The following is a 27144-nucleotide window of genomic DNA, read 5'->3' on the forward strand; positions in this document are numbered from 1 at the left end:
GCGAGCCTACACAGTACACTACAATGCTGCTCTCTGTGATGAGAAGCGGTACCACAAAACGCACGTGAATAAACTAGGCCTGCCTGGCTAATGTCAGAGCTGTGAGAAACCTCGGCCGCAGAGCGTATGTTTACATTGATCACATGACTCAATATTTACATCTACCCTCAAATAACCGCCTCTCGAGTAAAGATGAGTAGAGTTACGTGCAGGCTCCAGAACAGATCTGCAATTCATTTTGCATTCCATCCAGTTGACAGCTGACCAATAATTCGCCCGCAAGAGTCCAGTATCAACCGTGTCACTCCGCAAAGCCCTACTTTTATTTCAAACCTCTGATTGGCTACAGCACTTCCCTCCTTAGAGTAACCACAACTTTTGCCCAATCGAATCGCGGAACTGGGGTTAACGTGATATCGTGGAAAGCCTCGTGGAATGGCAGTAGAACGGAAAGGGATAACTTAGAAACTACAGTACCTTTTGTATAACACATGACGTCACAAAATGGTGCTGATGGCGATAATTATTGCGACGATGACGATGATGATATACTCAGAGTAATGATAGTATTAGCAACGATAACAACAACAACAAAGATAATTACAAATATGATAAGAAGAACGAACAATATCAATAGTGATGACCAGAAGGGGTGACAGTCATGTCACTGTACATGATGGTAGATAGGACACTAGCTTTTACATCTACGTACTTAGAAGATCTAACAAATTTACAAAGCTGCGGATGTGTATTGCACCAAAGGGAAGTGTAGGATGTAAATAATGTGGTTTGTCGGGGGTACGAACCAAATCGAGGACCCTCCCACGCTGAAGGATGCTGACGATACATTGATTGATCATCGTTACCACCTAGTACAAACTTTCGCTTTTAACATTCAAGAGCAGCTCTGATGTGATGGTACCTAGCTCTTCAGAAGCTACTTGTGTAACAGCGGATATCATTAGCGTGCAAAAGCTCCCTATCCATTACATTCACAGTGTAATGAATGAGAGGAAAGATAATAATGATAGATTGTATACGTGACAGTCGCTTCGTACATTCTTCTTGCGATACGTGCGTTTTGTGCCAGTTTAATCTTTAACAACGACTGAAAATATTAGGACGATTGTTTCGGTTTGCATATTTAAAGGATGTTTTGATTTCATTTATCTATGCATATTCCTTCATTTTTAAGTGAGTTGAGATAGGCATGAATACCGGCTCACTCGCTTTGTCATATATACTAGGCCTACCAATGATTATACTATACGGTAGTGCTTTGAGAACAAGAAAATGGGATTCATTGCAATATAATCTTTTCCCTAATACAGGATCCTATAAAGGAATATCTTGACGCGACATGCCGCAAGATGTTAAAAAACAAAAATTTAACCAGACCTATATCTAGAAATATTAAATGTTTGAGTAATGAATAGATTTTATTTATTGCTCAATGAACTGAAGGTGAAATTACCGAAGAAGAGTACCTATACTGTAGTATAATAAGCCAGTTCGTAATAAAGGGCCTATATCTCACTAGGTACTGCAGGTGACTTCGCCGTGACTGGTGCGACTGATCAATCGCCGCGACTAAAGGCAAAGACGTGGCTTGCGTTCTCACCAATTGCAGAAGCTCAATTGCAGAAGGAGACTCCAGGGCGACGTCCGAGACGTCTCCAAACAAGTTGACAACTTATTCGCCCGAAAGTCGCGGAGACGCCTCCACGACGTCTCCGTGACGTCTACGGTACGTCGCCAATTTGTCTCCATATGAAAGATGTCTCGGAGGGTGCACGTCACGAGACCGACACTCACGAGTCATCATACAGCCCACGAGTCATAGAGCTCACGAGTCTGTTTGACTCGTGGGCTGTATGACTCGCGAGCTGTACAACTCATGGTCCTCTTTTCAATGTCGAACTCGTGGGCCGTATGACTCGTGGGTGTCGGTCTTGTGGGGTGACCCCGCCTCGGAGACCTCGCGCACAAATTCGTCTCCGAGACCGTGGCCGCGCTAAGGAGACGTCGTAGATACACCTCTGAAGCCATCTGGAGACTAGGGAAAGTCTCTGAAAAAAAATGAACGTTTTCGATTCTCTGGCGACACCCTGGAGACCAGGCTAGTCTCCAGGAGACGTCGCGGGGACATCTACGCGACCACTCCTCGACCAGCGAAACTCGAGTCGCCACCAGGTCGTCTAAAGTTCCACTTTGAGCATGAGCATAAATGAGTCATTTTGTACATGCAATCAGGCATGTTGGTTTTTAGATTCATTGAGATAAGCATCTGTAATGTAATGATTATTTCATGTAATCCTTATGGTGGTTGCAAGCACATTCACCTGAAAGTAAGCCTGATATTTGGAAATATCAATAGAAAAAAAAAAGTTGTTAATGCAGTTCATACAAAACAATGAAATTGATGCCTGCCGAAGTGTCAATTTACGAACCATTCTGGTCACCTGGTGTATAAACGCAAGTACAAGTTAAAGGACAAGTTCACCCTCATAAACATAAGGATTGAGAGAATGTAGCAATATTAGTAGAACACGTCATTGAAAGTTTGAGGAAAATCGGACAATCCGTTCAAAAGTTATGAATTTTTGAAGTTTTTGTTCAGTTACCGCTGGATGAGAAGACTACTGCAGTGTATGAATAACTTAGATGTCACATGCGTACAACAATATAAGGAAAACATAAAGAGAATTTCACAAAATGCCATCTTTTGAAAAAGGTACATATTCCCTTGACTCGTTACCGACATATGTTTGGGGTAATATTATTCCCCCTGCCTTAAGAAAGAGGCAAGCCAAGTGCTCTTTAATCATGCGAAGAAAGTGAAAATATGTTGAATTTTCTTTACATTTTCTGTATACTGTTGTACGCATATGACTCACAAGCTGTAGTAGTCTCCCCATCCAGCGGTTCCAACACAAAAATTTTAAAAATTCATAACTTTTGCATCGATTGTCCAATTTTCCTCAAACTTTCACTGATGTGTTCTACTAATATTGCTGCATTCTCTCAATCCTTATGTTTATGAAGGTGAACTTGTCCTTTAATTCTTTGTTTGGACATAAATTCCATAAACCGTAACGTAGGGCAAGCTTATGATGTTAAAAACAGATTAAGTGTCTTACCAATTTAGCAAAAAATAAAAAGCAAATGTCATTTGTATACCAATGTGCATATGAGCTGTTGATTATCTCATTATGCATTTCCCTAATGATGATTCCTTTTTCTCAGTTGGTGAGGCAATTTCACTCGTTTCAAGCAACATGATGCATAAGCTTGCCCGACGTAACAATCTATGGCATTCATGTTCAAACAAAGAATGAACTTGAGTAGAGGTTACCAGAATGGTTCATCATTTAACACTTGGGGAAGTATATCATGTAACTGCTTTGCATTAAATTCATCAAAAATAATTTCTAGGCCTATATCAATATTGCTCAAAACTAGACTTTAAGGAACACTTTGTTGCTACCCGGTGGATATGCTAGTGAGCACCATTTATAGTAATTGCATGAATAATCATTACATCATAGGTGCTTATCTGAATTAATCAAGAAAAGAAAAATCTCTGTTATATACTGTATCACAAATCTTACCTGTTTTTTCTGCAAATGCACAAAATGGAACTTTGAACTGACTCTTTGTCGTGAAATGTCTTTTGATTTCATTTATTTTTTTAAACAAAATAAAGGTTAATTAAAGCTCTGAACAATGTAATGAAAGGGTGATAGGTAGAACTTAAGAGGTAGTTGTCTTCGAAATTGAACATAATCATCAATTAAAGCATTGTATTTTTGTACTCCAATGAAACTACAAATTTGTTGTATTTATCTATTTCGTCCTCGTGTAACTTTAACTCTTTAACACTCATACACTGCAAAAAGTCCGGTGTTAAATAGTGAACACCGAGCTGGTGTTAAATTTTCGGTGCTCATTTATGGTGTTAAATTAACACCAACGGGTGTCATTTCCAAATTTTAAACTGTTTTTTTAAGAGTTTCTTAGTAACTGCACTTCTTGTTGATTTTTAATTTAAACAAGACGATCAAGAAGTTTACATTAGGATACTCGATTTTTGAAAAAAATGTGAAAATAAATTTACACCAAAGTAACACCAGCTGGTGTGGTCTCTTATTGAAGCTGGACGGGTGTTAAACCATTGATATTAACACCAACAAATATCAAATCAACACCATGTGGTGTCATTTTTGAATTAACACCAATACAGTGTCAAAATAACACCAGGTACAGTGTCAAATTAACACCACGAAGTGTCAGGTAAACACTTTTCAACACCATCACAGTGCATTTTTAACACCTGTGGGTGTGGTCCTTTATTGAAGTTTGATCGGTGTTAGATTTAACACCCGTGGTGTTAAATCTAACACCGATGTTTTTACAGTGTACGATAGTAACTGTTTAGCCCATGTAGGCCTACTGCCGAAAGCACCGAAAGACAGCGTAAAATAATCCCGTCATGCAGGGCCGGCGCAGTGTTTCCAAAAGTGTGGGGGCCCACTTCCGGGTTTCATAAGCTAACAAGCGGAAAAAAAAGGGGGGGGGGTCCTCAGCTCATCTCTCCCCGTCCACTTCCGGGTTTTTTCAGCTGACAAGCAAAAAAGGTAAAAAGGTTAAAAAATAAACAAAATTAAAAAAAACAGGTCCTCAGCTCATTCTCCCCGCTCCCATTTCCGGGTGTTATAAAAAAAAAGGTCAGAGAAAGCACATAACCTTACCTCCGCCATACTTCAAGATGTCTATCTATTTCTATTTTAGTGCCACTTACGTACTTCCGGGTTGAAAAAAGTGTTGGGGCCCAAAGTGATGACACCAGTCCTTATGTATTCCTTTGTATGGTGCACAAAAAGTGTGGGGGGCCGAGCCCCCACGGCCCCCACGGCTGCGCCGGCCCTGTCATGATCAACAGTCCATTCATACCTTTCCACAAAATCAAGAAAAAAATCACAATATCTTAAAGTCTCATTAAATGAGCACATTGCAAGACAATTTAATAATGATAATCATCATATAATGATAATGATAATAATAAAAACATTGATAATAAAAATGAATAAATAATGATAATAATAACATTAATGATAATGATGGTAATGATACTAATAATAATACTAGTATGACTACTATTACTTCTACTGATAATGATGATAATGTATCATCATCATCATCACTGTCATTATTGTTATGAGTGGTAATAGGAGTAGTTGCAGTGGCAATGTGCACGTAACGAGAGGAGGAGCTTGTCGTATTTACATGTGCGAATATTTTCTGATTTGTGGATACGTTTAAAATACGTCCCTTTTATAACCCTGGGAGCTTCCAGCCTGCGTGACCAATCGCCTCTGATGGGGTCCTTTAGTCAACTCCGAATGAGCACCGAGTTCTTCCACTCATTCACATATCCTCAGGCGCCAGGTCCGCATATCGCTCGACTGTGGTGCGTACGTGCGGATTTCAACTCGTCACTCGTCATTCGTCACGTATGCCACGCTGATGGAAGGGTGATTCAACAGACCGTAATATAGCTGGCCGGGCGACGAAGGGTGGACTTCGCTTTTTGACTTTGATTGTAGCTCCGACTGTCTCTTTTATTCCTCATCACATCAAGGGGAGTTGATTTACATCATGTAAACACGCATGAAAGACTTGGTTGTGAGGATGCTTTGATGTTTTGTTATGCTCGCCTGAAATGCTTTCTGGCTATGATTATTATGTTTTGATCGCTTTGAATGACACGTAACGGAAGTATAGTATCTTTCGGGTGCATCATGCAAATCTATCAATTATTTACGCAATAAGAATATTTTCTTCACTAGTTTGATTCTCTAAATGTCGATGATAATGCAATAAGATTGACTTTTCTTTGATTTGGAAACAGGCGTTATAATAAATATTCTTACATTGATTTCTGCCCGTTTTTTTTTTCTTGATGTGACATTATTTGTTACTGCAGAATTTTGTTTCGTTTTTATTTCCTTTCCCTTTTTTTCTGCTACGAAATCATATATCAGGCTAACTTCGAAGATGTAAACTCATATAACAAAACATCGATTGAATATCATTAAAAGAACTATGGGAAATCTTATAATATTGACATCAGTATACTAAACGAAACATAACAGATTATGTAGAATATATACACATAGGCTAAATCAAAGAACATGACTAATAATGACTGGTGATTGAAATTCGAAAGTAATGCTGAAAAGGAGCAAGCGGCGTTTTCCATTTCAAATTTTGCATAACAAACGGACTCATTGTTTGATCGGTTGAATGCGTTCAGCACAGTTTACAACTAAACTGGTTATGCAGTGTATGTAGTAAAATCGACACAGAAAACATTCATCATACAGTCATGATTGAAAGTGAAAGTTCACCACGGAGATAATTGCACAATGAGACTGACTGCCAGTACTAAAACACACAGAGACTCACAATGTCAACGCCTCTTTGTTGTTAGTAAACAAAATAATGTTACCATGTGTACAGAGCAGGTTACTTTAATGAATAAACTCCGTCTGTTTTAGCTGTTTTTTGCACATCATTTTGCGACAAACGTAATACAACACACTAGTATTTGTATTTCTTTTCATTGCTTTAACTGCTTTATAGGTGTCATTTTACATTCTTCGGGATTCTTCTGCGAGGTGGAATGTGTTGATATCTCAAGTGGATGTTACAGAGTAAACGTGAATGGAATATTGTTCTGTGCTTTTTATGGAATGGTCAAACGACTTTACATGAGATGTACCATGTAATATCTTGACAAATAGAGAACACCCCCCCCCCCCCCATTTGAAGTTGATTGCAGCTAACAAGATAGGCAGGGAAGTTGAACCACTTGCTGCAATAAATAAGCACATTAAAAAAACGGGAAAAAATACAATTTGATCAAAGCCGCAAATTAACCTAAAATAGTGTAATTACAAAGTTACACATAAAATATTACGTTTTGAAAAAAAGCTGATACGGCTGAGTATCACCTTATTATGTAAATCAGAAATAGTTTTCCCAATGGCTTTTTAAAAACAAATCGGCAATTGCAGGCCAGTACTTACTTCATTTTTATGAATTTAACAAAGAGTCAAATACGCTCTGTAAATCGATTTTTTTTTCTTCTATGGATTAAGATCCTCAGTATTGATCATCCTAAACCGGGAGAGAATGTTGCTCGACAGATGATGACAAACTCATTCAATGAGAACTCGAGGGACAAATAAAAGTAAGGATAAATAAATGAAATAATCTCGGTCAGTTTTCATAAAGTTTTCTTTAAAAGAAACACCCAAAAATAACTTGAAATGGAATGGGGTGTTATTTCATTAAGGACACAATTTTACCATAAGGTGGAGAACGATATACAGTATCATTCAAATTTTGGAGTTCGGTCCTAGAGATTATAAGGGTGAATTTCGTACATCATGACAATTTCAACCCAAGATGTCATTTCATTTATTGTTTGCCTATCGGGACCGTGCACCTCTCAGTCGCTTTACTGATGCTCTGTTTTCTGTCTGGGTTTGTAACTATTGATTGTTATCCTTTTAATTGCATGAAAGTTTATCCCCTTTTCATTTGAGTTTGTACTGGAAAAAAAATCATCAAATATTTTACGGATTAAATGTGTATTCAAAAGCATATTTTGGATTTCTTGAAAATTAATCGTCTGGTGATTGGTTGAAAGAGTTCACGTGAATATGTATTTTCCAATATTTCAGAATGTTGGCCTGTTTGACACTCCTTTGTGTACTACAATCGACCCTGCCTTAGGGGCCACCTGTCTATAGCGACCACCTGCCGTATGCGGCCACCGAAAAATCCCCCGAGACAAAAAGCCATGCTAAATACCCTGTGCATAGCGGTTATACCAATTTTGTTTCCCTCGTTAGATTTTAACCTGTCTTTAGCGACCACAGACTCAAACTGAAACGCATGCCAAGCCGATAATTCAGCGTGTGTTTTTTTTTTCTTCTTCTTCTTCTGCAGCCGTGGCGATTGTTCATGGGTAGCAGTCCAGTGAAGAGATGGCTACCGCTGCATTCACCAGCTATTCAGTAATAGAAATGCACTCGTAAAAAGCTTGCTGTTAAGCACGCAACTGTGCAGCAGTTCGATCAATACCGACATTGCTTAATGCATGAAAAAGGTGCATACCTATGCACATACATGTTCATATTTTATTTATTTATGAATGCGTGGATGTACTAGGCAATACGGGAAAAAAAATGTCGAATAACCTGTCTATAGCGGTCACATGTCTATAACGGACATTCTTTTCATATCCCTTGCTTGGCCGCTGTAGACAGGTTTGACTGATAATTGCAAAATGATGTCACAAAGCAATCATGACGACATTTTCCAACCAGCGCACAATTTGTGAAAAAAGCAATTGTGACATCACAAAGCAATTTCGACACGCGCACTGCTTAGCACGCCATTCTGTGAAATGTAACAATTTATTTCTAACAAAGCAATTGTGACATCACAAAGTAATTCTGACACGCGCACTGCTTCGCACGCCATTCTGTGAAATGTAACAATTTATTTCTAACAAAGCAATTGTGACATCACAAAGTAATTCTGACACGCGCACTGCTTCGCACGCCATTCTATGAAAGGTAACAATTTCTAACAAAGCAATTCTGACATCGCGCGCTGCTTCAGTCATAGTTCTTTGTGAAATGACACAAATAAAAACGGTTGATTACAACTGGCAAATATACTAGTAATAATAACAATGATAATAACAATAATGATAATAATAATGATAATGATAATAATAGTAGTAGTAGTGGCTACTTGTACAGTGCGTATAAAAAAAAAGGTAATCCAACTTTGGAGGGCTACTATTTCGTAATTGTCAGCTATGGAGAGCTCAATGTTGATTGTATGGAAAGAGGAACTCTTCCTCTTTTAATTGATACCTAATTATGTCGACAAATGGCATGCATGACTGCGCACATGAACTTTAAAGACAACAATAGCAAATTGCACTTTTTCCAAGTTTGCGTGTTATTGTGAAGGAACAGTGCATGTCTCACTGCCTGGATGAGATCTGTCAATGAAAGTGGCCAAGTAGGCCAGCATGTACGAATGCAGGTTTGTGTTTAGGTTTTTTTCCTAACATTTTATGGCCCATAACCTGTAACATGGCCACCTGTCCAATAATTTGGTCGCTCCCACAGAAGCCAACCCACACACTCCATTTTTCTCTGTTCATATTCAACACATAGCTCCCAGTGACAAACCATGTCTTGAATATGAAGAGAGAAAAATAGATAATGGTTTAGTCTTTATGAGAAGGACCAAGTTATCGACAACGTGGCCATGTTGAAGATTATGAACCATAAAAGATTAGAAGAAACCCTAAACACGAATCTGCAGTCGTGCAGGCTGGCCTAATGATATGAGCACTTTCATTGACACATCTCATCCATGCAGTGAGACATGCATTGTTCCTTCACAATAACACGCAAACTTGGAAAAAGTGCAATTTGTCATGTTTGTATTTAAAGTTCATTAGCTCAGTCATGCATGAAGTTTTCAGCATAATTAGGTATCAATGGAAAGATGAAGAGTTCCCCTTTCCATACAATCAACATTGAGCTCTCCATAGCTGACAATTATAAAATAATAGCCCTCCAAATTTGGATTACCTTTTTTTTTCTTCTTCTTTTTTGATACGCACTGTATAGCGCACACGTCCACCTTTCGGTGCTCATGGCGCTTCAAAAAATGAAAAGATAGATAGATATACATGTACATGTGCAAACATGACAACAGAGAAGAAAATGGCAAACAACAAACAAACACATACCAGATAAAGAATACAATTTTTCCGAACATTATAGACTGCAATTATAGTCGTCAGTGTGAGAGGAACAGATCACATCATCGCATTTACCTCACAAATTCTCACCAAACATTTTCCCCTGGTGTTAAAAATTTTGATCCAATATAAAACAAATATACACTGCCTAATTTCGAGTTTCTGGTTAAAACCTTGGGCCTCGGTGTCTCCAAGAGCACTATTCACTCAAGGGTGCAGCCCCGAAGTCATAGTACTATTTTGGAATTACCTCTGCCCACACTAAAGTTTAAACCAGAAACTCTCAAGCCAAAGTAGGGTTTATACTATTTTGATTTCAATCGGCAATATGTTGTCCTTGCCCATAATTCAAAGGTGTTCGTCTATTCAAATATATCATAAACCGATGTTGAAATGTTGGGGAAAAAAATTGGGTCCATGTATGAGAAAGCACGATTTCCCCTTCCCCCTTCCCAGCCACCTTTATTCGAGGTACCTGTAATTTTTGTGAGCCATCGATGAGCGGAGATTTTGTGGTGGTTGGTGAAAATGCAGAGTATTTTGAAGGTAGGAAGGCAGGGGCAAATTTGTGCAATGTACGGTACAAGTTATGGATGGTTTTTGGATACATTTCTAGTAAAACACCCCTGTGAAAGGCCGCAGAGATTTGGCCGAAATAGTCTAACATTATGAGCTGTTGGTAACAGCCTCGCCCGATGCAATAGTTGATGGCGCATGATTGTACCCAGGGATGCCAAGTTCAAAAAAATTTTGAGTGAGATTTTCATGACTCGGCATCTCGGCGCGCGAATGTGCACGCGAGCGAGGGTGTGGGAGGGGTCCCCCCCCCCCCCCCCCCGTGGCCTCCCACGGTAGGGAGCTTTTTCAATTTTTAGCTCTTAATGATGCGATCAGGTGCATACATAAGTGACTATTTTTCACTTATTTTGAAAGACAAAAGGGAAATATACCTTCAATTGCAACTATCACTTTAATCTTTTGAGCTATGCTCCGTATTATAGGCCCAAGTTGCAGACTTTGTCCGATGCGTGAGAAAAATGGGTGCAATGCGTGAGATTGTGAGATGGCCCCTAAATGCTTGAGTCTCACGCAGAATGCGTGAGACTTGGTAGCTCTGTTGTACCACTGGTACCATGGAGCTACTAGCTCCATGATTGTACCATGGAGGTATTTCTACCTCCATGATTGTACTCGACGTAATAATTATATCTGCAGTCTGGAATCTAGACTAGTTCCATTCCTCGCTGAAGTCTTGAGTCTTGTCTTCGTCCATCCTATCCAAAATGGATGAGCAAATGTGCCCAAGATGTAAATCGACAAAATACAGAAATCCTTCGCTTGTTCTGATGGTTAACATTTGTGGTCATACGCTGTAAGTATTAACCAACCGACTATGTAGACGTACAGGTAACCTACGAGAAATACTGTCACGTTTTGTTTGACGAGAATAGTCCCATATGTTGCATATTGTGTTGGTTTCCTCAGACCAGACTATTCGAAGACGAAGTCATGATTGCTGAGCTTAGATTGAGAATACTCATTTCTCCCAAGTACCGTTTATGTCAATTTTAGCTCGATTAAGAAGGATTTGAATTGTTATTGGATGCATCGACGACAGAAGTACTAAGTTAACTGTTTAATACTGTTTTCTTTGTTGCTTTTTAAGCAGTACTACTGAGTGATAGTGTGTGTGTATCACATAACTAACCATGGCATTGTCCATTGCCATTCATTGGCAATCGGATCGGATGAGGTGGTGCGCTGCGCTGGAGCCTGAGCTGAGCGCAAGCGCGAGCGAGGAGTAGAAAACTAGAATCTGCTAGTGCTACATACATGCTACAGTAGTACAGTACCACCAGTGCAGTAGCTAATAATACTTTAATAGCAGTCTAACTGTAGTTCAGTTCGGGAAACCCACTCACAAGGGGGGTCCCTCTAGAAGTAACCCGTCCCCCTAGCCCCGGAGACCGCGCCGCCAGGCGCGGTCCTGGCGGCTTCCCCCCAGTTTCGCTAATGTGAGAGCTCCCCTATTCTGTGTGCTTGTGCGAGTGATTGTGAATTCTGTGAACATCGGTGAGCTGCTTATAAGACATCATTTTGTGCATCACAAGCAATGAAATGCCTCAAACAGTCGCCGATGATAGTCATTTAGGTTTCATCGACCCATGTAAGTATTCCTAGTAGTTTCTGTTGAAAATTTAAGGAAATATAGCGCCGCAAAGGCACCCGTTTGTTCAACATGAAGATCTGAAATGGGAGCACGGCGCAGCCGCCACACTGCGTGTGGCGGCTGTCGCAGTTACCCGTCCCCCGTATAAGTAACCCCGTCCCCCTTATAAGTAACCCCCCGGGCACCCCTTATAAGGAGTCTCCACGCTTTTTTGCAATGCAACGCGAAAATGAAAGGACTGCGGCAATTCGCTTGATTATGTCCATAAAGCTTCACAAGTTTCCTAGTTACTCACGAAATTTGAGCAAAATCGGTTTGAGGCATCATATCTAAAATCATGGATTTAAATGCGATGTCAAACGACCCATGCGAATGCTGAAATGCGAGCGATTACTGGCGTGAGTCTGCCACTCAGTCGCCACGTCTGCACTCAAGCATTGCCGCGCCGCCGCGCCTGGCGACACTCACGCCAGTAATCGCTCGCATTTCAGCATTCGCATGGGTCGTTTGACATCGCATTTAAATCCATGATTTTAGATATGATGCCTCAAACCGATTTTGCTCAAATTTCGTGAGTAACTAGGAAACTTGTGAAGCTTTATGGACATAATCAAGCGAATTGCCGCAGTCCTTTCATTTTCGCGTTGCATTGCAAAAAAGCGTGGAGACTCCTTATAAGGGGTGCCCCGGGGGTTACTTATAAGGGGGACGGGGTTACTTATAAGGGGGACGGGTTACTTATAAGGAGGGGCCCCCCTTGTGAGTGGGTTTCCCGAACTGAGTTAAACCTTTCAGTGTAGACTCTTTGTAGATCTGGTGCCAGGCATGGCATGGCAAGCACTCTCTGCCATGTAGGGCATATCTGATCTAGAGCAGTTATTCTATGATACAACAAAGAAAAACCCACACTAAGGTTCAACCTCCCATGCCAAATTTGACCACACGCATGTCTGCAAAAGCATAGGTTCTACATCTGTAGCTGGTGGTCGAATTTTGGATAGCGTTATGGTGAAATTATGGGCGGCTTGCTTTAGTCGATCGCTATCAAAACAATGATCAGTGAACCTGACAGTACTGTTGCGGAAAAAATTTACTCGGCAATACAAAGTATTTGCCAGGCTGCCTAGATGCCATCGATTTAAGCTACAGGTACATTATAATATTTGTATTTAATAAAAGTATTGTTTCATGATTGGTGTGATTAAGCTAAAGTGAGGATTGTGTTGTACTTATGTTAGTTGTATAGCATGTTGTATGTCTACTGACTGGAGTCTACTGTGCTTATGAAATTATGTCTTGGCAGCGGTAGTACTTCTACCGTATACCACATGTGAAATTTACAGGAATAAGATGTTCCTAAAGCCTTTTAAATGCTAGAATAGTGTAGGGTTGGGGAAGTAATACATACGTGTATATACCAGATCCTATGTCAATCTGAGTAGGATCCTTGCAGGAGTCCCTAGCAGAGAACTTTGTGATATGTGTTCACTTCATCATGACATGAACCAGGCCATAGGAGGGATATGAAACTCATACAAGCATGCGTGGCAGTACAGTTGAGTTCATACATAATGTACAAATCCCCACGGAGCACCACACAAGGAAAGCATTTTGGGGAAAAAAAAAAGAAGCTTATTGACCTCTGCTCATGATCTGGAATGAAATTAGCAAAATTGCTATGAGGAACGGATTCAGAACCTTGATTTATTGTTAGAGAAGTGTGAAAGAGGTCTGTGTGTCCCCCCACCCAAATTGTAAAACTCCCACCCCAAACTTAACCCGTTGAGAAGGGACTGATTTTGCTACAACACGCATTTCCCATAGAAACCTGCCCAAGTATACTCGGGACTCGTCCTCAACGGGTTAACACTATCTCAATACTGTAAAATTGGATATTTTCGCGCAACTAATTTTTCGCGCTTCGCCGGGTAAGAAGAGTTTCGCGTGTTTTTAATTCCGCGGAATCAAGACATCACGCACAGGAACATATGGCAAGCAAAAATATTCGCGTGCTTTTGTTTTCGCGCTAGTGTCTGGTTGCGCAAAATGCGCGAACATTTCAACACCACGAAAATTTCCACTTTTACAGTACTCTAGGACTATAGGTTACTTAAAGTTACTAGCAGTTTATTATGCAATATCAATATTTGCTTTACATTTACCCTGGTAATCTACTTATATTTCGTATACATTTAGTCGACATTTTACAAATGTAGTGGGAGTTACAAACTTTTGTCATACTGTCTGATAAGAAATTTTTATTTGAGCCAGAACCCAGCATTCAGTCACACTGAAATCACATCTTGGGGGACAAAACAACAAACAAACAAAGCAAATGAAATCAAGCATAATCAAGAGTAACCGCAGCAGGAAAAAAAAAAAAGAAATTAAATGTATGGATTCCCTGTTGATGATACAACAACTTAGCAGTTATCGATACTTTCGTGACAGAGAACTGTGAAAGGTAGGTGGTACACTAGCAAGATTTTAGGTTATATATTACCAGTCTTGAATTTCATTTTAACATTTGCCCAATTCTTTATTCTTACACCCACATAGATGTGAAAACTGTGTGGAACTTCTTTTTGTACGAGGATCAGGAGCATGCCCAGAATGCAAGACACCGCTCAGGAGAAATCAGTTCAGAGTGCAGCTTTTTGAAGATGTGACTGTTGAGAAGGAGGTTGATATCAGGAGAAAAATACTTAAGGAGTAAGTTAGCTCTTTTTTCTTTTTTTTTTAATGAAAAGTCTGCTAGGTCAACCTAATTTTCTTTCCAAAGCTCCTAATCTCATAATATTTTGAAATTTGCACTTGTTATTAAGCTTATCACTGAAGTGTTTGGAGTCTAGCTACTGTGCTTGCATGCATTAGTTCCTTTACGCTTGACTGCATTTTATAAATTACAAGGGTGATTTTCTAAAAATTGGGTTTTTCTGAATACCAGCCTTCTTAGTATTTCATGGCGGATTTTGGAACTAGAGTGGGGCAAATTGTTGTAATGTCTAGGTTTGGGAGAAATTTAAGATATCAGGTATCAAAATCAATAACTTATCCATGGAAAAATCTTGAATTAGAAACTTGACTTCATTGGACATTGGCTGATGTGACGTGTGAATAATGATTTTGTTTTGTTTCGCTGTTTCAGTTTCAACAGGCAGGAGTCAGACTTTGACAGTCTGAGGGAGTACAATGACTACTTGGAAGAAGTAGAAACCATCAGTAAGTTGTCATCATTTGATTTATAACCATTCAGCTGTTGTGTAATGGATATCTTTTTTTTGGGGGGGCGCAGGATGGATGAATAGGGATGAAACAAACAGTGATGCTCCAATTCACATTTATTGATGTTGCATTCATAATGATGGCATCACCTTTTTCATTATTTTATATTTCCCTCTTATTTGAACGAATAGTACCCATGTTCTTGATGTTTACCTGCTTACTGACTTAGTATTGAACATTTTGTGAAGGAAGAGAATTGGAAATCACTGAGGCATATTGATAACTTGTAAGTTAAAAGAAATGAGGTTTCATTTTTCTTTTCTTTTTTTCATGTGATTGTTAATGTTTCATTTTGAATTCAAGCATGTTTTCTCTCAAGCATTAGTCCAGTCAAAATATGAAATGACCCACAACTAATTGCAACAGAAACGATTCCACTTGCATTTGACCCGGAAGAGCTATCAAAATAACATATTAAAAGTTCCCTAAAATTCGAGTGGTGGATCAGTGTCTAATTTGCATAAATTCAAAATGGCCGCCATACAACCTATTTATGCCTATATCTGGGGATATGTAACCCACAGAAAGTAAATTCCGGTGTCTAATCCTATGTTTTTTAGGTCAAGGAATAAAAATATGTTATGTATAGCAACTTTCAAACATCCTTTTATATAGTTTTTGCATATATTTGCATATAATTACATGCAAAATGGCCGCCATATTGCCTGCGCAATCCCGTATCTTCGTATATCATTAATGTAGTACACTCAGGAATAAGTCGCTATATATCTGGACATAAAACCGCAGAAAATAAATTCTGGTGTCTAAACCTATAGATGTTTTTTAGGTCAGGGAATACAATTATGATATAAGCAGTAACTTTCAAACTTCCCTTTATACATTTTTTGCATATATTTCCATTCAATTAAATGCAAAATGACCGCCGTAGTGCCACTACAGGCTTATATTTCTATCTGTAAAAGGTACCTAGTGATGGTGTCTGTGGTCTTAATTTTACTACTGAGAATCACTGATGTAGAATACGTTCCACTCAGCAATAGTTACCTATATTTCACTAAAAATTTGTATATATTTATACATAAATCTATTCAAATTACTACCGTGAATATGATTTCAGATATACGAATACAAGCTGCAGAAGGTTGATTGTACTGTAATGTCTCATCCAAGATATCAAGGGAAAATTGTTATACCATTTAAAACCTTGATGATTATCCTTCACCTAGTGTGTATATTCTTGCATTTATTAAAAGTATTGTATTACATTGTACTCACATTTTCTTGAGATACAGCCTCAAAACAGAGAACAACTGTAAGTAGCATCGAATAGAACATATCTTTATTAACTGTAGATTCAACTTATCTTCCAAAGTGTGCTCAATAGGTACACAAATATTAAAGTCTAAAATTATGTAGTAGGAATCGTTAAAATATTTCATGATTGCATGATATCTAATGTATTATGTTTTGTAATTTGCCCTCATGTTTACTGCTTATTACTTGTGTCTATGTTGCAATTCTTTATTTCTTCTCTCTCTTTTCTTTTTGCCAAGGGGGGGGGGGGGGCATGTCATCAAGTTCATGATTATCCATAAGCTACTCTACAAAAGTTTAATGAGTTTGGACATATCTCATATAGCTTTCAAAGTGTGCTTACGGTACACAAAAATTGGTCTTAAATCATTCAGCAGGTTTTTTTTTTCAAACATCTTTTTTCTTACCTACGATGATTTACATCCATGTTTAGTTGATACTTGTGTCCTTTGTTGCAAAACTTTTGGTAAAGGCATGTTTATCAATGAGCAACATATGACCGTGATAATTTGTATGGAAGTGGATTTTGTCATATTTTTGCACGGTTTCACCCAGTGACTCACTGAAAATGTAAAACATTGTGATTTACAGCCAGATACAAAGAAAAAGAAAAAAAAAAGGAAATGCCTTAACATTTCTATTACTAGTACTCTGGATTCATCAGTCGATCAATACAAACAGCATCCTTCTCATTGGCTTCAAGCTCATACAACACATATAAATTCTTATACGTCTTACTTTCACCATTTTTCATGTTGTATCTGCAGCTTTATTAAAAGAAATGTTTCCTATTGCATTGAGGCTTCGCACTAATAACATTTTCACCAACACACAGTTGTTGTTTTTTAGAAATGCGAGCAGCATGAAGGCTGAATTCAATTTTGCTGGCGAAAAAGCAGTCTTAAGTCAGATAAAAAACAAAATACATAACATCATTTTCTGTTCCTAACCCTTCCAAAAGGTCCCTTCCCTCCAGCTTTTCTTCAAGTTAAACAGTGGAAGGGAAATGACATACAATCATTGGAATTGGGACGATTTTAGGAAGATGTTTAATCAAAAATATGTTCTGATCACTACAGAAAAAGCTGCAGCTATTAAGGAACTCCTGAAGAAAGTCTGATGCAACTGCAAGACAGGATGTTAGCAACTGGCAGTGTATAGTTGCAGGGCAAGCAGATTTGACTGCACACAACCCATACCAGTGTCAGATGCGGGCCATTATATATCAGACACTTGTAATGTTGTATTTCTAAAATATGTGAGGAGTGAGATTATGCTGTTCTAATTGGTGACTAGGAATAAGAAGCATTCTCGAAAGACATCGACACAGTTTACAACAAACGTGAGACTTACCACGCTTCAGTATGAAATGGAGCCGAGATCCTGTTTGCTTTAAATTAATCAACTGCAATTTCACACCATCCTAGTCCAGAATTTGTGGTAAACACATAAAACACTGTGAGTGTAAGCTATAGTTTTGTATACTCGTGTTTCTATTTTGAGAGATCACATTACATACCTTAGTATCTGTATTATCACAAGCTAGAAAATGAAAATGATGTACAGGAAACGAAAGTTTTCTTGAAATCAAGTGACTTTGATCCATTAGATTTTAAACTCATCTTAGCCAAAGGTTCAAGACAGCAAAAAAGATTCAAGCTAATATTGCAAATAGCCATCATTTATATTCTACTGTCCGGTCGTCGGTCATGCATACATTTTCAAAAACCATTTCCAGCTAGGTTCTCTTAAAAAAAAACCCATGTAATGACAGATTTTCAACAAACTAGGCAAGTAGCATCCCAAGGATGATAGGCTTTCAAGGTGTTCAAATAGACACCATATTCCGAAAGGTCCCAGAACCCCGAAATTAAGGAATCTATTATAAAAAAAAACTCCCGTCACACACACACACCCTCACACACACACACACACACAAAAGTAGAACCAAGTGTAACAGAGCTAGGTATAATGTACAAAGTTGAATATCTTGGAGATTGCATATAGATTTAAGTTTACTTTCACAGTTTAACTTATTTTCGAAATATTACACATTATATATATATATATATATATATATATATATATATATATATATATATTGACAGCAAATCTTGCACATATAGACGTGGCTGGTGTTGGGTAGCACCCCTTTAATCATCGAGTGTGGTCTTGTAGTGTTGTCTGTGTACAGACAACACTACAAGACCACACTCAGCACCAACACAATCCTGAAGAAGGGCTTTTCGCCTGAAAGCTCGATGATTAAAGGGGTGCTACCCAACACCAGCCACGTCTATATATGCAAGACTTGCTGTCAATAGATTTACTGTCCTTGCACCGCCCCGCCATGTTGTGGTTAAGTCCTTTGATGTCAGTATATATATATATATATATATATATATATATATATATAATGATACTTGTAATCAATGTGTTGGTACCAGTACAGAAAGATGACGAATCAGGGTGGTAATGCATTTCAGTCCAACAGTGCTATTTAGTCAGACCAAATTTTCGACGCAAACATTCGTCTTTCTTCACAATTGTCATTGTCGATCCTGAGGAAGATGAATGTATCCGTCGAAAATTTGGTCTGAATAAATAGCACTGTTGAACTGAAATGCATTGCCACCATACTTCGTATGTATATATATATATATATATATATATATATATATATATATATATACATATATCACGGGTACCATCTACCCCAACCCCCCCCCCCCCCCTCCACCCCAGGCCACAGGATGCCCAAAGGCACCTTAAATATTACCTATAGGTGCGGATGCCTTGGGGCTGGGACCAGTTATTGGGGGCCACTTTTGATTTTTGATCCTCTTTTTGAAAACATATGGTCAAATTTTCAACAAACTTAGTACTGTAGGTGCATTTATCGCTAGTGTCATGAATATATGAACATCATGCCTCCCTGGGCCATGGAGGTCCCTAAAGGCTTGTAGAAATGGCCCTTCCCAAAGTCTTCCAATTTCCTCTCTCCCAAGTAATAGTCTGTAAGAATGCATGGAAGGTGAACTTGAGATACTCGAGTGAGGGCTGGACCCCTGGGTCTTTTATTCAGAAAGTGAGTGAGTGACATGGTATCCTGATATGACAAGAACATTCTCTAAACAAATGTCCAAACTCACGAAGCTTTTGTAGAGTAGCTTATGGATATAAGCTACTCTTAATTTGAATAGATTTATGTATAAATATATGCAAATTTTTAGTGAAATATAGGTAATTATTCCTGATTGGAACGTTTTCTACAACAGTGACTTTCAGCAGTAAATTAACACCATAGACACCACCACTGGGTACCTTTTACAGATAGAGATATAAGCCTGTAGAGGAATTATGGCGGCCATTTTGCATTTATTGAATGCAAATATATTCCAAAAAATGTATAAAGGGAAGCTTGAAAGTTACTGCTAATATCATAATTGTATTCCCTGACCTAAAAAACATAGGTTTAGACACCAGAATATATTTTTTGTGGGTTTTATGTCCAGATATATAGCGACTTATTCCTGAGTGTACTACATTAATGGTATACGAAGATACGGGCTTGCACAGGCAATATGGCGGCCATTTTGCATGTAATTATATGCAAATATATGCAAAAACTATATAAAGGGATGCTTGAAAGTTGCTACAGATAACATAATTGTATTCCTTGACCTAAAAAACATAGGTTTAGACACCGGAATTTACTTTCTATTGGTTACGTATCCCGAGATATAGGCATAAACAGGTTGTATGGCGGCCATTTTGAATTTATGCAAATTAGACACTGATCCACCACTCGAATTTTAGGGAACTTTTAATATGTTATTTTGATAGCTCTTCCGGGTCAAATGCAAGTGGAATCGTTTCTGTTGCAATTAGTTGTGGGTTAACCCACTTTTTGTCGTATTTTGACTGGACTACATCCCTTTTCTTTGTACCCACAATTTCTGAATTGATTCATGAACCTCCTGTTTCTTGCCACATGCTAAATTCTGACACGTTGCATGAGTGTTGCATAAGTTGATTGTCTTACTTCTCAATGACAAGGTTGTAATTATCTGTGGCACTTTATTTCTTGCCATTTCTTTTTTCAACTTGCCTGCTATGTTGATATAATTATATATTTGCTATAGTACAGAAGTGTGAATAATTTCCATCCTTTGTCATGATACATGAGGACAGACTCCATGATCTGTTTTATGTCAGACATACTCCTTTGTGAAGTCATTACAATTCAATCTGATGGTGACCATGGTTTTCTGAAGCTGTTTGTGAAAAATTTACTTGTGTGAACTGAATTTTCATCTTCCTCCTCCAGTATTTAATCTCACCAATGGCATAGATGAAGAGGCGACAAGAAAAAGGGTTGAAAGCTACAGGAGAGAAAACAAGGAGCAGATTACGAGGAACAGGCAATTTAGGGTAAGGCTGTATTTGTATTTATCATCATTACTGGCATGACAGCAGATTTTCTCCAGTCAAATGTATGTTGACTGACGCAAGGTTTACGGTACATATGATGCAACATGCCACAGCTCGTGGTATGCCGTATTCCGGGTTACAGTGCTGTAGCACCATCTCGTGTTCATAAGATGTACAGTTACACATTGCTATTATGATGGCCAAATTGTAGCAATCAGCAGCAATGCCTATGCCAGTTCAGCACTGTTTTTATGTGTTTATCGTAATTACAGTGATAATAGAAATACTTGTCATGGTTATCATTGAGGAAATAATGGAGCCTGGTAGGTAATGTATGATCTTTTTGTACAATATTTTTTTACTATAATGGCAAAAGAAGCTTGCCAAATTTACATGGTGTTGAGGGAATGCAAAGGGAATTCACACACATTGACTATAGCATTGCTGGATTACTGATTAATGAAAGAAACTTACACTTAGAACTCTGTTTTTGATAATGAACGGAATTCTCAATGTTTTAAAATCCATGATTACAAAGGTAGTGTATTTTGACTTTTTTGTACAGTAGTCAACATATCTTCTTGCATAAAGCACTAGAAATTGCTTTCACTTATTTTTCGTAACCCAGAGTATGGCCCTAAAAAGAAATTAGATAGTTCAACAAAATCCATTTGGTACCCCATGGTACAATAAACTGCATCACAGAGACTCCAACCCAAAGCACCTTCTGATCCGGAGATTCTCCCGCCTGAAACCCCTAGCAAACGGGAGACTCCAACTTGATGTGTGCAAAGCGCAAAGTTCCTAGGGTTCTAGATGCTTTCTGGTGCTATCAAGGCTTATTTTTTCAACATACGATAGAAATAAGTAAGAAATCCTTTCCAACGGGAGACAAAGAGCCAGGGTGGGGAAATTAAATCTCAAGCGGGAGAACAGGAGATTTTGCAAAAAATGGGTTTTCAGCGGGAGATCTCCCGTCGAAAAACGGGAGAGTTGGAGTCTCTGGCATCATGTACTGATGCTTGTCTTGACGACTTGTATGTCTACAGAGTAATGATATGATGTACTTGGATGCCTTGCTGGATGAGGAGAGACAGATCAATGAGGAAAGACAACAGGAACAACAATTTTTGGCCAAACAAGCCTTGAATCAGAAGAAGAAGAACAAGGAAGCTCTTCTAGATGAATTGGTAAGTGTGCCATATCAAAAGAAGTTTTGCTGGTCATACCACCTTTTGCTGATGTTTATTTACTTGTGTTCAGTGAAAGTAGTTACATCTGGTAATGAATTTTCAAATTATGAATCCATGGAGCTGACTTTTTGTATTTCCTGCTGACGCTAAAACCTGGTTTGATATGAAGTTTCTACCAGTATACTTTTGTATATTGTATATTCCGATGGAATCCCATTTTCTTTGCTCATTTTTCCACTAGTATACTTTTGTCATGGAAGTTGTTATTTAGAGTAGAGAGCAAAAGAAATGCATTCTGCATGGTTCTTATATTTGTATCTGACAAGCTTTTGGAAGACCTATGTACAGTGGACTCCCGTTATAACGAGGTCCTCGCGACCGACAGTTTTCTTTCGTTATATCGGAATTTCGTTATAAGCGAACAAATAAACAATAGAAATACATAGAGTGGATGACATTGCAGCCCAAATTTTTACTTCGTTATAACCGGAATTTTGTTATAACCGTGTTCATTATAACAGGAGTGCACTGTAATCACAAAAAGGATGATGATTAAATCATAATCATTCTTTCTCATATCACTTTCTGAGACCCAGAAAAGGGACCAACTCTTTAGACATTGTGCATCGTCAAAGCTCTTCTGATTTTCTGATAGGAATACAATAATTAATTCATCCAAGGAAGGTAATGTAAACATGAGAATAGAATATTGCGTGGGTTAGTCAAATACCAGTCCGAGATGGGATGCATACTATCATGAAAATGGGGTCCGTTTGTAATGTTTTCCCTTGCGCAGAACAGTCTTGGGAAGGTTGACCTGTGGGGAAACATTTTTGCAAATGAGCAAAAGACTATATAAACAAGGGAAGCGCACTGATGAAATTAGGGTGCACATGTTGGGTACGTACCAAGCCCATTAGCTTGCAAAAACAAGAAAGCTGGGTTTAGTTGTGCAAAGCTAGCTAGCTATAAGCTGTGATGAGGCTGTAAAAATGGCTACCACTGAAACTTGAAGTTGAAGATATGCAATACTCACCAAAGTACATTGACAAATTCATATCATATGAAAACTGATGACATTGTTGGGAATATACAGAACGTTCTAACATCACTGTTAAAAGTACTATTTTGGGAAGGTTACAGCTCCCTTCGGTTCATCAGAGACTTAGAGCCTCCCGTAGTAGCACTTCAAACCCTTGGATGGATCCCGTCAATATCATTACACATTGTAAGTCGTCATGCAGGCATTATTTTTTCCTTTATTCGCCACCCAGTAACAAGTTTTGATCTGCTTCATTCTCATCCTCATAGATCTACTCAGACAGACCAGCTGATCAGGTGATCGCCAGCCATGTTGCCAATCAGCAAAGCCAGGAGGCTCCAACCTACAAACCTCCCCAAAGGAAAGCAATTGAGGTGTCTTCCGGTGCGAAGCTGGTGAGTATATATTTTGGTTCTTCCTTCAGGCACTGCTGAACCTAGCATGTGCATTTGGTACAATTATTAAGATGTTTTGAGTGAATTCAGGAATCAATACCTTGATACTTGGAGAGAGATGACAAAAATTTACAGTATATTAATCAGTAATTACATGTACTTGCATTCGTGAAAAGATAAGGAGTGTAAACGCCATAGGGTTAGTAGCACCTCAATGCCTTTATCTTTCTCAACTGACAATTTGTTTTTATAATGGGGTGCATATGTCGAGGGGATTCATATTTCAAGAACACAGTAATAAAAGTGCAACAGATGTAAAGAAAGAAAAATTGGAAAGATGATCGGGAAAGTTACAACCATTCATTATCAGTGAGTCATTGAACTTGTTTTGTCTTTTCAGCATGATTTTGCTTGCCATTGCTCAATTTGTAAAAATGCCACTAATTTACTTCTTCACCTGTCTGTTGTTATCGCCAAATGAAGGTTGATGTTCATATATAGCACATTCAGGGATTGGATGAAAGTAGCAATATCAGTTGACTGTGTGGCAGTCAAATTGCTATAAACTACCCATGATATATCAAGTATATTATGTCATAGCACTTTTGAGGACAGCAGAAACAAATTCTTGCATTCATATAGAAGGGAAGTTATGATTTGGTCTTTGTGCATCCACAACAAAAGCAAGATTTCAATGAACTGAAACCCATCATGCAATACAGTATGTGTCTTCATTCCGTTTCCCATGGCAACCGTGATACAGGGCCTTGGTTTCCAAGACAACTTCTTGCCCATCCCCAAGACTGAAGAGACACCGTACGAGTATGAGGAGCTAGAAGTGTACACCTTTGGTCCTGATCCACCCATCTCACAGGAGGAGCTAGATACCAAGGGGTGAGTTGAGTCTTGTCTGAGACATGTTGATGCTTATGCTTCCATGTGTATCTTTCCAGTTACAATCTGTAATTTTTCTACAGTACAGAGCCTGTCAATTTCCCTCTCATTTTCTTGTCCAGAGTAAAGGCAGTAATTGTATTGTAGTCAGCAGAAGAAAAGAATGCTTTGCATCTGTTATAAACATGGCTACACAATAGTCATTGAAAATTATGTGGTATTCATTCGCAAATTTACATCTTCCACAATATTTCATGCATTATGTAACTTCTGTTGTGGTTATTACAGAGTTTAATTTGCAATTTTTTAATGCTGCTGTGCCCTGATCATGAAGTTAAAAAAATCTGGATAAATATGAATAATCTTTATTAACATAATCCGGTCATCTCTACACTTTATGAATGATTTAGATTAACATATGATGTCATGGTATGTTCAAAACCAAGAGAAAGATGAAGGAAAACATCCTAACTTTCCAATTCATTAATTTCTTTTCATTTACTAGATAAATGTAACAATGATTCAGTCATTAGAATTTATGCATATACAGTGCACTCCCGTTATGACGAAATGCTCGGGACCGGCAGTTTTCTTTCGTTATAACGAAATTTCGTTATAACCGAACAAATACGATATATAACGAAAACAAGGAAACTACGTATATATATATATATATATCATATTCTGTTTGCTGAAAACTCATCATACACTGCAAAGCCATGTGAAATGTGATGGGATAACTGTATTACAATGATAAACGCAAGTTCCCCTAAGAAACTGTGCGTGACACAAGGAGCGAACACACAGTGGTGTGAAGCGTCCACCCATGCAGAGACGCTATAAATGCTTGTTCCGCTACGTATTTTCGAAAGCAATTCGCATTTCGTTATAACGGAGCACATTTCTTTTGTTTTTCTTTGTCTGTGGCGCTCGGAAAAGACTTCGTTATAACGGAAATTTCGCTATAACCGAGTTCGTTATAAGCGAATTTTATACCATAGACTTTAATGGTGATAATTTTGGGACCAGAAGATTTACTTCGTTATAACGAAATTTCATTATAACCGTGTTCGTTGTAACGGGAGTGCACTGTATTCCTTTCTTTCGTTCTGGTAATGTGCATAACACATGTACTGTCACCTCCTAGGTTTACAAAGCATATTCGGCCAGCATCTCCCCATGGGCTGGGTGGAGGGTACACACAACACATCGCCTGCCAGAGGGCACTGGAGGAAGCCTTCTCAGGGATGTTCTTCTTCCGTTCCAAACACAACTTCCAGGATCCTCTCAGTATAGAGGCCAGATGATGACGAATGAACAAATTGCCAATCCATGGACAGGACCACTGTATTTGTCAGCAAACCAACGCCATACCAAATACACAAGTGAATTGTATTTGTTGTCATTGTTGACACTTATGCTGATAGTGCTCTGCTGGTTCTGATTATAGGAAATTATCACAGTATCCAAGTGAATGCACTACAGTCCTGAGGATTTTCTCATCACAGAAATGCTGAAGTAGATAAATATTAAAATGCATCATGGTGGTTTCCAAGGACATTTGAATTTTGCTCAAAATATAGAGAGTTCATTGTGTTATACACTGTATTTTCCATTGATAGCTCATGCACATCACATTCAGCATAGGGTTATATAATAAGAATAGTATTCAGATGTTAACCCGTTGAGGATGAGTCTCGAGTATGCTCTGGCAAGTGTCTATGGGAAATGCGTGTTGTAACAAAATCAGTCAGTCCTCAATGGGTTAAGTGTCTTAGCACACAAAGACTATCATGAAAGTGAGAGTAGCAAGTTATTATGTGTCAGCTTTGACAAGTTATAACACTTCTCAGTTTGCCAACACAGCACAGTTGTAAACGATAATGCTGTTGCTTTATGTGCAAAGGTATTTTCACAGTCATTCTCTCCATTAGGTGCTGACACATAGTCCCGGTAGTGTAGAGGGCGTTGTTGATGATACTGCCGATCACCGTTAGCATTGATACGAAGATTACCGAAGTTGAGCTGTCATCAAGAGTAAAGTGCGTAGGTGTTGCTAAGTAACGTTGCCTTCGTTGTCTTCTCTGCGCATCGCGCAGTCTGTAGTAATGCATATGTGCTTGTTATTATGACATCACAAAAGAAATTTGCTAGAGCTGTCATCCCCCTCAGCCGAATCATGAGCCGAACTGTGATCGGACCACTGACTACAGTGAATCGGACTTCTTCGGACTCGGGGAAGTGGGCCACAGCGTAAGCGCTAAAGAGGAGTCGATAGCATAGGTCTCTATAGGAAACTTGCGCCGTGCGCCTGCGTACGCATTTGACTAAAACACCTGGACCGTGCACCTTTAACTTCCTAGCTTTTTTCATCAGCATTCAGTAATCCACGCAAACTTGACCTAGTTTAACTTTAGCAAGCCCAGTCAGGTGTAGCAGTGTGCCTCAGTCCAACAGGAAGGCCATGGGGACATAATAGGGATTAGGGGGATTAGCTAATCTCTATTCAGTGGCAATTAGTTTCCACACATCTATAAGCCAATTAATGAAGAAAGCAGTCCAGTGTGTGTGCACGCCAATAGATGAATGAAGCA

At 38.7% G+C, this 27144-nt stretch overlaps 1 protein-coding gene across 1 annotated transcript; it reads left to right on the forward strand.

Annotated features, from left to right (window-relative positions):
* The first annotated feature begins 11142 nt into the window (after positions 1 to 11142).
* On the forward strand, positions 11143 to 25887 carry LOC139737595 (CDK-activating kinase assembly factor MAT1-like). The gene is made up of 8 exons (XM_071648275.1): positions 11143 to 11234; positions 14592 to 14744; positions 15181 to 15254; positions 20923 to 21026; positions 22076 to 22216; positions 23531 to 23656; positions 24420 to 24550; positions 25698 to 25887. The coding sequence occupies exons 1-8, from the start codon at positions 11146 to 11148 to the stop codon at positions 25855 to 25857; spliced, it is 978 nt and encodes a 325-aa protein (XP_071504376.1). The 5' UTR covers positions 11143 to 11145; the 3' UTR covers positions 25858 to 25887.
* The last annotated feature ends 1257 nt before the right edge of the window (positions 25888 to 27144 follow it).

The sequence above is a fragment of the Diadema antillarum genome, unplaced genomic scaffold, assembly GCF_040938485.1.
Source record: "Diadema antillarum isolate AM-2024a unplaced genomic scaffold, OU_Dant_1.0 seq00000696_RagTag, whole genome shotgun sequence".
In the NCBI taxonomy this organism is placed as follows: domain Eukaryota; kingdom Metazoa; phylum Echinodermata; class Echinoidea; order Diadematoida; family Diadematidae; genus Diadema; species Diadema antillarum.